General features: G+C 30.8%; 1 protein-coding gene across 1 annotated transcript in view; it reads left to right on the forward strand.

The window, feature by feature from the left end:
* HELRODRAFT_81201 (hypothetical protein) overlaps window positions 1-14,839 on the forward strand; it is a gene marked incomplete at both ends in the record, with an annotated part of 59,901 nt that overhangs the window by 29,698 nt on the left and 15,364 nt on the right. The window contains 4 exons of the mRNA XM_009020840.1: window positions 3,911-4,065; window positions 10,012-10,192; window positions 10,452-11,244; window positions 12,313-12,332. Coding sequence (XP_009019088.1) covers window positions 3,911-4,065; window positions 10,012-10,192; window positions 10,452-11,244; window positions 12,313-12,332 — 1,149 coding nt within the window. The remainder of the gene's footprint in view (window positions 1-3,910; window positions 4,066-10,011; window positions 10,193-10,451; window positions 11,245-12,312; window positions 12,333-14,839) is intronic.

The following is a 14,839-nucleotide window of genomic DNA, read 5'->3' on the forward strand; positions in this document are numbered from 1 at the left end:
TTTTATAGAGAACAAATCATTAATAAACAATATAAAAAGCAAGGGTCCAAGAATAGACCCTTGTGGGACACCTTTAGGTACCAAGATTTTATGGGAATTGACATCATTAACTCTTACATACTGGTATCTATTGAGTAAATAAGACATAAACCAAGAGTGAGATTTACCACGAAAGCCAAGCGCTTCAAGTTCACGTAATAGAAGAGTGTGATCAATGAGATCAAAAGCTTTACTGAGATCAATAAACACGCCAATTGTAAGAAGTCCATCATTCATATTAGAAAGGGTGTTATGTGCAAACTGAAGATTGGCTAATTCAGTTGATCTGCCAGATCGGAAGCCAAATTGGTTTTCCGATAGGAGATGAAAAGGTTATAAATTTGTGCATTCGAATATACATGAGTTTTTCTAATATCTTGGACAATGGAGATAATAAAGATATGGGCCGGTAGTTGTTTACACAACGTTTGTCACCTTTTTTATATACAGGAATAACACGAGCAGTTTTAAATACAGTGGGGAAGACACCTTGTTTAAATGATAAGTTAAATATATAGGCATTATACTATAGGCATATATTACTAATATATAAATATATTAGTAATATTGTAAATGCAGTTTTTAATTATATAGTTGCTGAGTTCATCATCAGATAAGGATTTTGTATTTTTCATATTACCAACCACATCTAAAATTTGGGATTCATTAACACTATAAATATAAAAAGAATTAGAGCTATTACCAGACAAGAAAGAATTATCACAAGAATTGTAATTATCATCGATAGAAAGTAAGCTTTCAATAAAGTAATTATTGAATTCATTAGAAATTGTCAAATTGTTAGTAACAACGTTATCATCAATCATTAATTGAGAAATATTATGAGAAGAGGCATTATTAAGCAACGAATTAATGAATTTCCATTTAAATTTTGAGTCATTGTTAGAAAATATATTACTATAATAATTACGCTCAGCCTTTCTTACAACACTAGTGAAACGATTGCGGTGGTATTTATATATCTTTAGATTAGAAGGTGTGGGATTCAAAATACATTTTTTAAATAGTTTATTTTTTATTCTAGAGGCTTTTATGATGTCCCTGGTAATCCATCCTTTGTGCTTGTTGTTGTTAATTACCTTGATTGGAGCATATCTATCAATTATAGAGTTAAAGTGATTATAGAAAGACAGACAGGATACCTCAACGTTTTCAGATCCAAGTACATCATCCCATTTGGTCATGGATAAAATTTTATTGATAATGTCAAAAGTTTTAGTAGTGGAATGACGAGTACCTAAGATACCAGGTGGCTGAGAGGACAAATTTGTGCTATTGAAGAATGAAAATATTGGATAATGGTCCGAAAAATCAGATAAAAGAATACCAGCTGTATGTGGTAAAGAACTATTACTAAAGATGTGGTCAATTAGAGTAGCTGATGTATTTGTTACTCGTGTAGGTAATTCAATCGTCGAGGAAATATTGTAAGTTGCTAGTAAATTTTTAATTGCCATACTTTGAGTAGTGCATTTAGATAGGTCAACATTGATGTCACCAACAAGGTAAATATCCGTTGTAGGTTTAAGCTTATCCAAAATACATTCCAGATGTCCTAAAAAAGCATCGAAGGAAGAAGCAGGAGGTCGATATATGGCTAAAATTGTACCCTTAAAGTAGTTGCAAGTAACATTAATACATAAACTATCTGAAAGATCATCATCAAATATCGATATTAAATTAGTTACAAAAGGAATGTCTTTTCTAATAAAAATACCTACACCTCCTCCAATTCCGCCTGTTCTATTTTTACAAGCAAAATTGTAGGAATCAATATTAACTAATTTACATGTAACGTCATTTAACCAGGTTTCAGAAACAATAATGAAATGAAATATGTTAGAAAATGATTTAATCAAAATTTGTAAATCTGACAGTTTATTAGTAACACTCCGACAATTTAGATGTAGAAAAGAAAAAGAGTTAATTTTAAAATTACTATTGGAACAAAATTGATTTATAAAATTATCATAACTATAGTATCTACAATCATTGACATTTGAATCAACAATGTTGAAAGTTTCAAATGACGCCATGGTTAAACAGTTTGGGGTTTATCCTGAAATATCCAATCCCGCACTACGGTGTTCATGGGCCATAAATCATCGTCAAAAATTTTGGAACTTTGGTCTAGCGGCAAGCACAGTTTTACTATATTATATTGACAGATAAAGAAGGTAATGAATTTGCTTTATTTTTTAAAAGTGTTTTTAGTTTGTATACATCTCAAAAAGATATTTTTTATAATAACTCTGCAAGTTTTGATATTGAAATTGTTCAGCCAGATGAAGAAACTAACAAAAAATTGAAATATCTACATTTTTATAAGTCACTGGGTCCAGACTATATTTGTTTAAGGATATTGTCTGAAAGTGCAGAAGTTGTAATAAAATTTTTGTGTAATCCGTAAAATCTTTCTTTAAATTTAGGTGTCTTACCAGTTGATTGGAAAACTTATAAAATAGTTCATATTGATAAAGAAACAATGTATATGATAGTCATAATAATAGGCCTGTAACTTTGACTTGCCTCAGCCTAATGTTCTCGAAAGTTTTGTAAAAGATGCTTTTATTAGACCACTTCAGTTTAAGCAACCTGTTTCATTAGTATTCATATAGGTTCGTAAAAAGGAGATCAACCTTTTCACAACTGTTAAAATTATTAGATATTTGGACTAAAGTCATACTGACAAAATACCGCGTAATAAATTAATTAAAAAGTTTAAATGGCATGGTGTTAATGAAAAATTAGTTAAATGGATTGAATGTTATTTAAGGGGTAGAAAAGAGTTTATGTAAATAGGGTATGTTGTAATTGGATGAAAGTTACAAGAGGAGTTCCGCTTATTCCGTTTATTCACAAAAAGAGTGATTGTGAAAAATTATTTTGACAACAAGAGGCTACAAATCACTAGAATGACAGTCTCAATCACCAGAATGAGAATTTAAATCTCACAATTTCAAAGATAAAATCATTCAGAGGAACTCTGGAGCGGTATATGATGTTGGAATCAGCAAAGTTGATGTTGAAGAAGGACACAAGAATAAGGCAAATTTACAAGGAAAGTGATTGCTGAAAGATTTTCTCGACAACATGAGCAACACTACACCAGAATGCTGAAATTGTGGGGGAAAAGGCCAATAACGACAGTTTTTCAAACAATTGAAAACAAAACGGAAATACAATCAGACAGTAAACTGGATGAACGACAAATTTATCTTACCAAACCAGCAATAACTATTCAGAATCAGACTCTTAACATTGATCGCATAAATTGAATTGACTTTCCGCACCACGGTTTGTGCGTCTACCAATAATTTCAACGCTAATTTAGTTAGTAAATTACTAAAATATTACAAAACACAAAAAGTATCTTAACAAAACTGTATCTTAAACTACTAAAAAAAACTGGTATTGAACACAAATTAATTTCTATAATAAATTCAGTTGAAAAAAATGAAAGAATAAAAAAATATAACTATCTTTCTGCTTATTTAATGAAATTTTTGTTTTATAACAATTTATTTTTTTTTATGAATTGTAAGTTTACCACATTATTGTAGATTATGTAAACTAAATAAATTATATTAAATTTTTTACTAAAAGGTTTTTACGTTAATCGGTTAATGATTAAAAATCCTTTAATTAAAACTTCATTCATTTATTATTATTGTTGTTTTTATTTTTTCTAAAATATTCTTTAAAGGTTAAATAATTTTGTAATTGAGTTTAATTACTAGGAAAAATTAACTCATATTTAAAATTTGCTATAACCGTATTCTAAAAAATTATCTACTACATTAACATAAGTATTAGACTCATAAATTTAAATTTTATAATATTTCAAAAGGATGAACGAAATCAAATTATGACGACAAATGTCTGGGTGACACAAACTTGGTTTGATCCTGCTCTAGTATGGAAGCCAAAAGAATTCGGCAATGTTGATATGATTTATGTCCCAGCTAATTCAATTTGGGTTCCTGATATTGTTCTTTATAACACGTTAGACTGGTTATTTTATAAAAAAAAATTTTTGCTGAAAATGGAGATAAAATTTTCAATTATATTTATTTGATGTTTGAGTAAGAGGGACTTTGCGTTTCGGTAAATAGGTCCGAATGTAAAGAAATTATTACATGATATATTATATAAGTTATTTTATATAAACATGAATCTACGATGTGGATTTGTTTAAAATAGAAAAACACCCTTAAACACTATTCTAATAGCGTTATATATATCACAAGGATTTAACTGATCAGAACATTAAAACTTTTTAAATGGTTTCTTAAATTAATTCAATAAAGCGTTTTACTTCAAATTCAATTGTTTGTAAAAACAAGCAGTTTTTTAATTGGAATTGACTGAGTATTTTATTTTATGTTCCAACTACCATGCCAATCTGTTTTTAATCATTTTTTCTAATACTTTACCGAGATGTGACGTCAGACTAATTGGTTTATAGCTTGAAACATTTTTTGGCAGTTCATCTTTCTTCAGTAGAGGTACAATGGTTTCCTGGCGCCAATCCTGTGGACATTGCCCTTTAGTCTAGCATTCGTTGAACAGCTTCAGTACTTTTTTATGCTTCTTTAAGTAGTTCATTAATCATTTCAGTGCTGATACCGTCCTCCCCTTCTTTTTTCTTGTTATTTCCTATCTGGCTACATCGTATTCAATCTTTGAAAACATCCTTTCACAACTCTGAAAAAATAGATTTTCTTTCTTGCATTATTTTGACAACTTCTTTCTTTATTATTCTGTATTCTTCGTCACTATGCTTTCCAACGATCTCCGCATATTCCTGGATAAATGTATTAGCCTTCTGTTTTTTAGTAATGCATACTCTTCCTTCCTCTGTATTTAATACACTCATTTTCTGAAAAACTTTTGTTTTTTTTTACAGTGTTTTTATTAGCTTCATACCCTTTTAATATTTTTCAGTTTTTGATATTTTGTAGTCTTTTATCCCTTAACCGTATCTTTGCTTGTTTGACATGGTTGATACCTTATCACCACTTCTGACCATTTATTTTTGTCAATCATGAGATCTGCACGCAACCGATTTCTTTTGTTTATTGCTGCTTTTATTTACTGGTTCATCCATGAGATTTTATTTTTGTGGTGTCTCCTTATAGGTACATACACACTGGCAGCTTTATTGGTGATGGATGTAAACTTTTCTGTTATCTGTACAACAGTGTATTGTAGATATTCTCCGCGTTCTTTACTATTTCCTTTCTGTACCGTGGCCTATCAGCTTTTTCATACCAGTAATGGCTATTTATTTTGATTGTTTGCCTTATCACGGCTTTTCTAAGTGTAATAACATTTAGGAGATAGTTTGACTATAGATTGAGACTTACTTCCCACTGAACCACTTCACATGAGTTACCAGACACCAACGTAAAATGCCCGAAAACAGAGATATAAACTGAAAAAAATGAGGGAATTGGTGTCAGAATTATGAAAACTGATAAAAATCTTTTGTCCAAGGTGTAAGGCGGTATATGTACAACCACTACTTAAACAAGAAAAAACTTTGTAAAATAGTTCGTAGTAATTTTAGCCCAGGACATCACCCAAGACTGAGAAGCTATCCGGACAGGATTGGTATTATTAATGAGGCAGCATGGAGACTATGTGGTATGGAGATGGAAGAAATGGAACAAATATTGACAAGCTGCCAAAAAATAGATAATTTGAGGGAAAAGTATGGTATAAAGAGTATCGTATAAAGAGAAAACTGGAAGAGTTAATCACTTTGCCCAACAATGCTGTAAAAATGTTAATTGATATAATGGTGTAAAAATGTTAATTGATATAATTTACAGGCTGGAATGCAACAAAGGAGGTACATGAACCAATACAACAACAGCAGCAGCAGCGGCAGCAAAAACAACCTTATTATCCACAACAGCATCATTATCAGGAAGTACAGCGGCATAAACAACTACATCAACAACCGCATCAGCAACAGCAACGACAAAATTGTTATCCACAGAAGCAACATCAACAACAACACCAACAGCGGCAGCAAAATCATCAACACCAACAGCAGCTACACCTGGATCACAAATTTGAAATGAAATTTATATCAGCGGAAGTGTAAATGTTTTCCATCATCAATACTAACAAGAACAGAAACAACAAAATTGTTGAAATAAAGGTAGTAAAAAGGGGTCAATTAATTGAGAAAATATTACGTAAGCAGTTGGCTGAAATAATATTTAATGTTAAAATACAGAACATTGATAATGATGAGTCTGATGATCAAGATGATGACAATGATGATGATGATGATGGAAAAGTAGACGTCAATAAAGTTAATAAAGTAGCCAACACTGGCAACAACAGAAACAACAAAACTGTTAAAATATAGACAGCAAAAATAGATCAAATGATTGAAAACAAAAAAAACACCATAGTTTGCGATTTTATCTAATTAGATAACAATTGCACTAAGCTGGTGTTTTAACTCGTAATGTAAGATTTCAACATTGTTTTCCAAGATTTGCCTAATAATTTTAGTTTTGTGTTTCTCTTTCATGTGATTCTTTATAACGCCTCTTTGTACGTGCATCGTGAGTATTCTAGATAGCTTAGTCGTCATCATACCAATATATTCAGAATTGTGGTACCCACACTCACCAATATTACATTTGAACGAATATATAAAATGACTATGATCCATAACCAATTCTGACGTACAAACTGGCGCTATAAAGAATCACATGAAAGAGAAACACAAAACTAAAATTACTTGGCAAATCTCGGACAGCAATTTTGGAATCTTATATTACAATAACAACAATTAAAATTTATGATTAGCTGAATCAATACTCATAGAAGAAAGACATCTGATAATAAATATTCAATAACATGCAACTGGAATCTTTCTCACTAATAAATTTAGAAACAGAAGAGTCATCGACCATGATGACATGTAAAAATGTCATATTGCACAAAGATGAAGATCGTAATAACTAATTAAATGACTGTTATGCATTCATATTAAACAAAGAATTGACATTGTAGTATCGGATCGCAAAACCTAACAATTAAAACTAACGATCCTCGTAATAAATAAAAACACAACAACAAACTGTGTGTGTTTGTCGTTGAAACCTCTGAAGCAAACGCAAAAGAGAGAGAGAGAAACCTTTAACGAAGTGATTTGTGAGAGGTATATAAGGGAAGAAACTGCGATATTATTCTAATAGGTATTTGGGCTTCTGATTAGTCCTTGAGCTCCCACAAAACACTTCGTTAGTTTGTAGTGTTTTTATTTATTTCGAAGACAAAACACGTGTCCAGCCTATCCAAACAAATACTATTCTTTTCTTCTTTGCACTCCGGGCGTACTACTTTTCCTGGTTTTGTGTTTTCTTACATAGCGCAACTGCAACAAATTGGCGACCCCGACGTGATCGAAAAAACAAACAACGAGAGTTGGTGTCTGGTAAAAAAACCGCCGGTAAAAGACTACAGGACAAAAGACCGCAAGCGTAAGGTCGCCAAACAATAAGATCGCATAAAACAAAGGTCGCATAACACAAAGGTCTTTAAGCAATAAGACAGCATACATAATAATTAATAATAATAATATTATTATTATTATTACTATTAGTAAATAATAATAATAATCGACCCATAAAAAATCTTCTCATTTTATTACTGACCTACAATTTTATTACTCGTTCTTAACAACCAATCTTTGCACTACTGTTTAGAGTGTTACAAATACCTTCGATACAGACAGTAAAATAATAAAATAAATATATGGTCTAATCCTTTAATAATAATAGGTATTATCTATAACGAAATATAATGTGTTTTCTTTTTTTTCTTCTTTTTAAAGTCATCAATTTTCAACTTAGGCATTCTAAGCGAATTTGGCAGACTGTTCCAAACAACTGGTCCCGATATATATATATATATATAAATATATATATATGTCTAGAAAGAGAGAGAGAGTTTATATATTTATATATGGTATACACAGAGTATATATATATATATATATATATATATATATATATATATATATATATATATATATATATATATACATATATATTCACCACAAGACAAACAGTCTTACTCGGTCTCCGCATATTCAACTTCATAAATTTTATTCACTTATTTGATATGTTGTTGATTATGAATAAAACTTTGAAAAATGAAAATGAACTTTGAAAAATGACAAAATGACCATCATATATATATATATTATTTATTATTATTATTAAATGCATTTATATAGCGCCTATTAAATGAAATCTCACAGGCACTCTCAAAATCCAGTAACAATAAATTAAAAAAATGATTGTCAAAAAACAACAGTTTATCCACAATGTACATTAAACGAATATACAATGTATACTTGCATAATATAAAAATAGCAAGTAAATGAAAAAAATTAAGTCAAATTAACAAATCATAAATTTAAAGTTTGAAAATAAAACATGACACTAGTTCCATATCATCGTTTTACATCAGAACATGTCCTGACATTGACATCGGCATTTCTGGTGCAGCCACTTTTGCTGTTGTTATTGAAAACCCAATTTCTAACCTAAACATAATCAGGCCAACAACTTGATCTTTCAACTATTTCCGCCTACTTTTCATCTACACACAACCGGAATGACGTAGAAGGGTGGGTTTCATCAAGTTTTATTTTGTCATCTCTCCTCTTGAATACAGGGTATCAAGACAAAACTTTAACATTAATTGACTCAAGGTAGTCAACAACATTGGATGCACAAGTCTTTGAAATATTAACAATGTGATAAAATTTTTTCCGATATACAACTTTACTAACTGATATTTTATATTGCGTAGGCCTATGAGGTTCAACAGTGGTCTTTGATATTGCATGACAACATGGACTGGTATTAGTTGATAGTAAAATGTTTCTTCTTTTCTTGCGTCTGACTGTTATGAAATTTTCACCATCATTGTTACCTTCTTCAGCAATGTCAGACAAATTATAAGCGACTGATGTCTCAGCATCTGAATCTCCATCAACGCATACATCACTGCACACGATACTGTTCACCTTTTTTTGGACATCACTCAGTATATTGCCATGCTCTTCAAGAAATTCCAGAACGGCCGGACTATTTTGAATAACACTTTTTTGCAACCTCACCTGTTCAGCTGACAATTTCTCGAATCTAATGTCTTTCCACAAGTCGTCAGCGAGAAAACAGGGAAATTTGTCTTCGACTTTAGTTTCAAAAATTAGCCGACATATACTAAGACATTCGTCCCACATTATATTCTTGTCAACGTCTTCGGAAAACTCCGGCAGGCTGAGCGATAATGTGCTGGCTTCATGCTGCAAAAACTTTGCACTTTTTTTTACGTCGTGAACTTCAAAAAATTCGCAAAGAGAAGTTTTCATTTCCTTTTCATTTATCCGCTTTCGAACGTACCAAATATAACACAATAACGTATCAATTACGTATTTTTTATCGCTTTTAACCTCGACAATTATTCCTTCCGCCATTTTCCAAAGATCATATATATATATATATATATATAATATACTGTATTGTATGAATTTGACCGAATTGTTGGCATTAATCAATTTAAAGTTTGTCTATTCAAAGATCCTTACTAGAATTTTTTAGAAATTGCTCAATTTATTGAAAATAGATTTTTATCCAAGTTCATCGTGAAAATTTAATAAAACTGTTGTTTTCAAAATATATAATATACATTCAATATTCAATTTGAAAAATTTATAATAGGTATATATTGATATAAATGTTTGCTTATCAAGAATTTAACAACCAGCAAGAGTGCTTAATAAAATAATAAAATAACTTACCATTTTTATTCAGGCGCTTAATATATAATATACACTTAATATATATGAAATACAATTTATAAAAACATACGAATGAATAAATATTTAATTGTTGATTAAATTTTTAGAGCCGATGGAGTGTACGAAATGACATCTGGTACGAAAGCCGTTGTAATGAACACAGGTAAAATCAAGTGGAAACCACCTGCTTCATTTCGAAGTTCGTGTCTTATCGATGTCACATATTTCCCCTTTGATGAACAAATGTGCGGATTTCAATTTGGATCATGGACGTACAACATTCAAGAAGTTATTTTATCAATATGTTTGTTGTTATGTTTTGATTTAAAAGGTATTTCAGACAGTAGTAATGGTGTTTACCGCGTTTTTATTGCGTATTAACCTGGTTGATAATCTGTCAAAGACGATCATTCACTTATGTGTTTGATGAGGTGCTTGCGCATACATATATAGTAAATAATACACTTCATTAATACAAATTAATTTATTAACACAAATTAACAAACTTATAAAAATTTAAGTTGTAATAACCAAATATATTGTTCAGGTTGACATACAACATGCTTGGCAACCTGACGACTCCATCGACATGGGCATCGATTTAAGTGAATTTTATCGTAGTGCTGAGTGGGATTTGATGTCAGCTCCAGCCACGAAAAGAAATAGATCGTATGCGGGCTCAGAAGAACCATTTCCAGAATGGACGTTCAATGTTACTTTGAAAAGAAAATTTTTATTTTACACCGTTAATTTGATACTTCCACTTATGTCGCATGCCTTCATTACAGTTTTAGTTTTTTATATTCCGGCAGCAAGCACAGAAAAGATGTCTCTCAGCATTAACATTCTTCTTTCATTGACAGTCTTTTTTTTAATGTTAGTTGAAATCATACCGCCCACTTCTCTCGTGGTACCACTTTTAGGAAAATATTTGTTGTTTACCTTAATGTTAGTTTCATCATCAGTTATTATCACTGTGCTTACTTACAACATTCATTATCGATCTTTCGCAACACATTGCCTTCCACATTGGGTAAGAAAGGTCTTTTTGTATTGGCTACCACGATGTTTGTTTATGAAGAGGCCAGAAATAGAAAATCACGAAGACGTTTATTTAAAGCATATTATTCTGTGCACGTGCTTTAAAAACAAATCTCATGACGTAAATTCTCTCCAAACTTCCCGATTTGGAAGTAACATAAAGAAGCTGGTTGAACAATTTAACAAAGATTCTCACTTCATATCAACTTCAAATCTTTCCCCGAGCGTTCAAGATGCTGTTCGAGGTGCCTTATACATTGCCAATCATTTGAAACGACAGGATGAGTTTTCAAGGGTTTGTTTTATTTTATTTTTATGCATTTTTTAAAATTTGTTTTTAATAAATTTTTTAATTGGAACTTTGGCCAAAACCAAATCCGAACCTTTGGCCTATTTCTCAATTTTGATAAACACCGTAATCGAAACTTTAATAACATTAAATTTACCTGAACTGAACAGAACACACTATTGAATTTTTTAAAAATTGTTTTCTTTTCCAAGCAACAATGGCAAATCAACGGTACAAAACCTAAAATTTAATTTTAATACATACAAACGTAAGTACGTACACATACACGCACACACAACACAAAAATACACATACATACATACATACATACATACATACATACATACATACATACATACATGCATGCATGCATGCATGCATGCATACATACATACATACATACATACATACATACATACATACATACATACATACATACATACATACATACATACATACAACAACAAAAAATGGCGTCCAGGTCACTTGTAATAAATGAGTTCCTGTATTATTTAGAAAATAATTGGAATTTAATTGAGAATGAAACGTTTATTCATAATATATCTGTATTTTATATTCATAAGGATATTGTAAATGCAATTAAATTGCTAAAAAGTGAATTAAATAATTTTAAAATTGAAAAGAGTGAAAAATTGCAGTCGCGGGGTAACATGAAAATTGAGAAAATATTGGAATGTATATCGTTAATTAAACAGTTGAAAGAAAACAAATGTTGGGACAAATGTCCATTATTTGTTAGTTGTAATTTAAATAAAGTTCCAAAGTCTGAAAATTTGTTAACATTGAACTTTGAAACTATCAAACTAGAATTTAAAGATATATATAACACAAACAACAGGTGCAATTTAACAAAGTTATTGAAACTGTTGAAAATAATAAAGCTGATATTATTTCATTAAAAAACGTTATTAAAACTGCTGATATTAATAAACCAGAAGTAAATACATTGAAAAATAAACTAAATTCTAATGTTGTAAGTGACTACAGTACTGAAATGACAAACAAGGAGGGACAAAAGAAAAATGTCAGTAGTTCTCTGTGGTCAGACATAGCAAAGTCAGAAGACAACGGTACCCCGTTCTCAACTGTAAATGGAAAAAAATCACGTAAAAATAACAACAATTGTGAGAATCAAAACAACTCAGAAGAAACCAGCTACAACCCAACAAACAACAAACAAACAGGAGAAACCAGCAACAACCCAACAAACAACAAACAAACTGGAAAAAAGACAGCTATGAAAATAATTGGTAAAAAAGTTTCAAATGATTGCAAACTGAAGGTAAATAAAATCTTAATGAAAAAATCTGTGTTCTGTTTAAGCAATGTCAGCAAATGCCACAGAAATGATGTGATGGCCTACCTAACCGACAATGGTATCCATGTTGTTTCCTGTTATCCCATACTCAAACAACTCAATAAAATGGCACCAGCTTCTACAGCCGACATCAATAACAATAATAATAGTCAAACTGAGAATAAAAAAACAGATGAAGAAGAATCCAGTACGTTTAGAGTTAGCTCCGATAGCTCTGATTCTAAGAAAATGAAAGACCCTGACATAATGCCCCAGCACATTATAGTACGCGAGTGGCAATTCAATAAGAAACGAGAAACAATTGTCGATCAAACAAAAAAAGATGGATAAACAACATGTTGATAATGATGAGGACAGCAGTGATGATGAAAAAAAGACAATTTAAACCCCAAGCAAACTACATGTAAAAGGTATGACAATTTTAAGACGTTGAATGATGAATATAAATTAATAAATAAAGATCTTGACAGCAGTATGTTTTTCAACTTAATGCATTTGAACATAAGAAGTTTGGTCAACAAAACAGATGAATTAGAAAGCTATTTGTCAAACAGTCACATCAAATTCAATGTAGTTGCGATAACAGAAAGCTGGTTAAACGAACGTACTGAAAGTTTGGTTGGCATGGATGAATATAGATATGTAGGCAAAAATCATCATGACAAACACGGTGGAGGGGTTGGTTTCTATGTCTGTAATGATTCTACCTTTCGAATAAGAGATGATTTAAATACCATTGGCTCGCCAAAGTTTGAAATGTTTGCAATAGAGTTCATTAACAATTTTAAATCTAAAAATTCAATTGTGATGGTTAGTTACCGACCTCCAATATACGAAATTAAACAATATTTTAAAGAATTAGAACAAGTTTTACAAATAACTAGTAATGAAAATAAATTTGTTTATCTTTTGGGAGATCTAAATATTGACTTATCACCAGAAGTTAGCAGTATAAATAAAATTCAATTGAACCAACTTGTGAAATGTTACAACCTCAAATCCATGATCACAGTTCCTACAAGAATCAGTAATACAAAAAAATCCACTATAGACATTTAGTTTACAAATCATCCAGAAAATATTATACAATGTGGTACCCTTTTATGCGACCTATCAGACCACATCCCACTTTTTGCTTGCACTAATCAAAAAATAAATAATAAGACAGTTGCTGACGTTACATTTTCAAAATATTCTTATTCAACACACAGAATAAATAATTTAAATGAAGGTTTATGTAATGCCGATTGGACAAGTGTACTGAGCTGCGATGATGTAGAAGTGGCCTTCCAAAATTTCATCGACATCTTTCGGTTACATTATAAAACTTATTGTTCAGTGACCTCTAAAAGACAGGCTCAGAAGATGACAAAAGACAAACCGTGGATAACTAAAGAATTTAAACAAATGTTAAAAAGGAAGAAAATGTTATATAAAAAATATCTAAAGCACACATCGTCAGACAAATCTACAGCACTCAAATCATGCAGCAAATTATGCAACAAGATCAAGTGCCAGTTGAAAAGACAATATTATTTTAATCTTCTACAACAAAGCAATGGCGACAGCAAGAAAACATGGTTAATCATCAATTCTTTAACGAAACGAAATAACAAAAAAACATCAACAATTCAATTAACTTTAAATGATGATCCAATTGATAATCCTGAAACTATTCTCAATAATTATTTCATCAATCTGGCCTCAGATATGCAGCAATCATTTGTAGAAGACACAAGATGGAAAAATTATCTTCAAAATGGGTCAGTAAATTCATTTTTTTGTAACCGTGTTTCATCATCTGAAATCATTTCAACCACAAAACTTTTCAAACCCAAGACGTCGAGTGGTTACGATGAAATATCAACAAAAATAGTAATATCAACAATTAAATCAACAGCAACAATTCTTGAATATTTAATCAACTTATCATTTGACAAGGGCATCTTTCCTAAGTGCTTTAAGACATCCAAAGTTGTTCCAATTGCAAAAGAAAGAGGTAACTCAGAGGTTAAAAACTTTCGACCTATATCTTTGTTGCCTGTTTTTTCGAAGATTATTGAAAAATTGATGCACAGTCGTTTGCTCAAATTTTTTGAAAAAAATAACATTCTTTCTAATCATCAATTTGGTTTTCGAAAAAACCACTCAACTGAAATGGCAATACTGGAACTGATTCAAAAAATTGGAGTCGCAAGTGAAAAAAAAATTATGTAATTGGAATATGTCTCGATCTGTCAAAAGCTTTTGATTGTATTGACCATTC

Source organism: Helobdella robusta (genome assembly GCF_000326865.2).
Source record: "Helobdella robusta unplaced genomic scaffold HELROscaffold_29, whole genome shotgun sequence".
Classification (NCBI taxonomy): Eukaryota; Metazoa; Annelida; class Clitellata; order Rhynchobdellida; family Glossiphoniidae; genus Helobdella; species Helobdella robusta.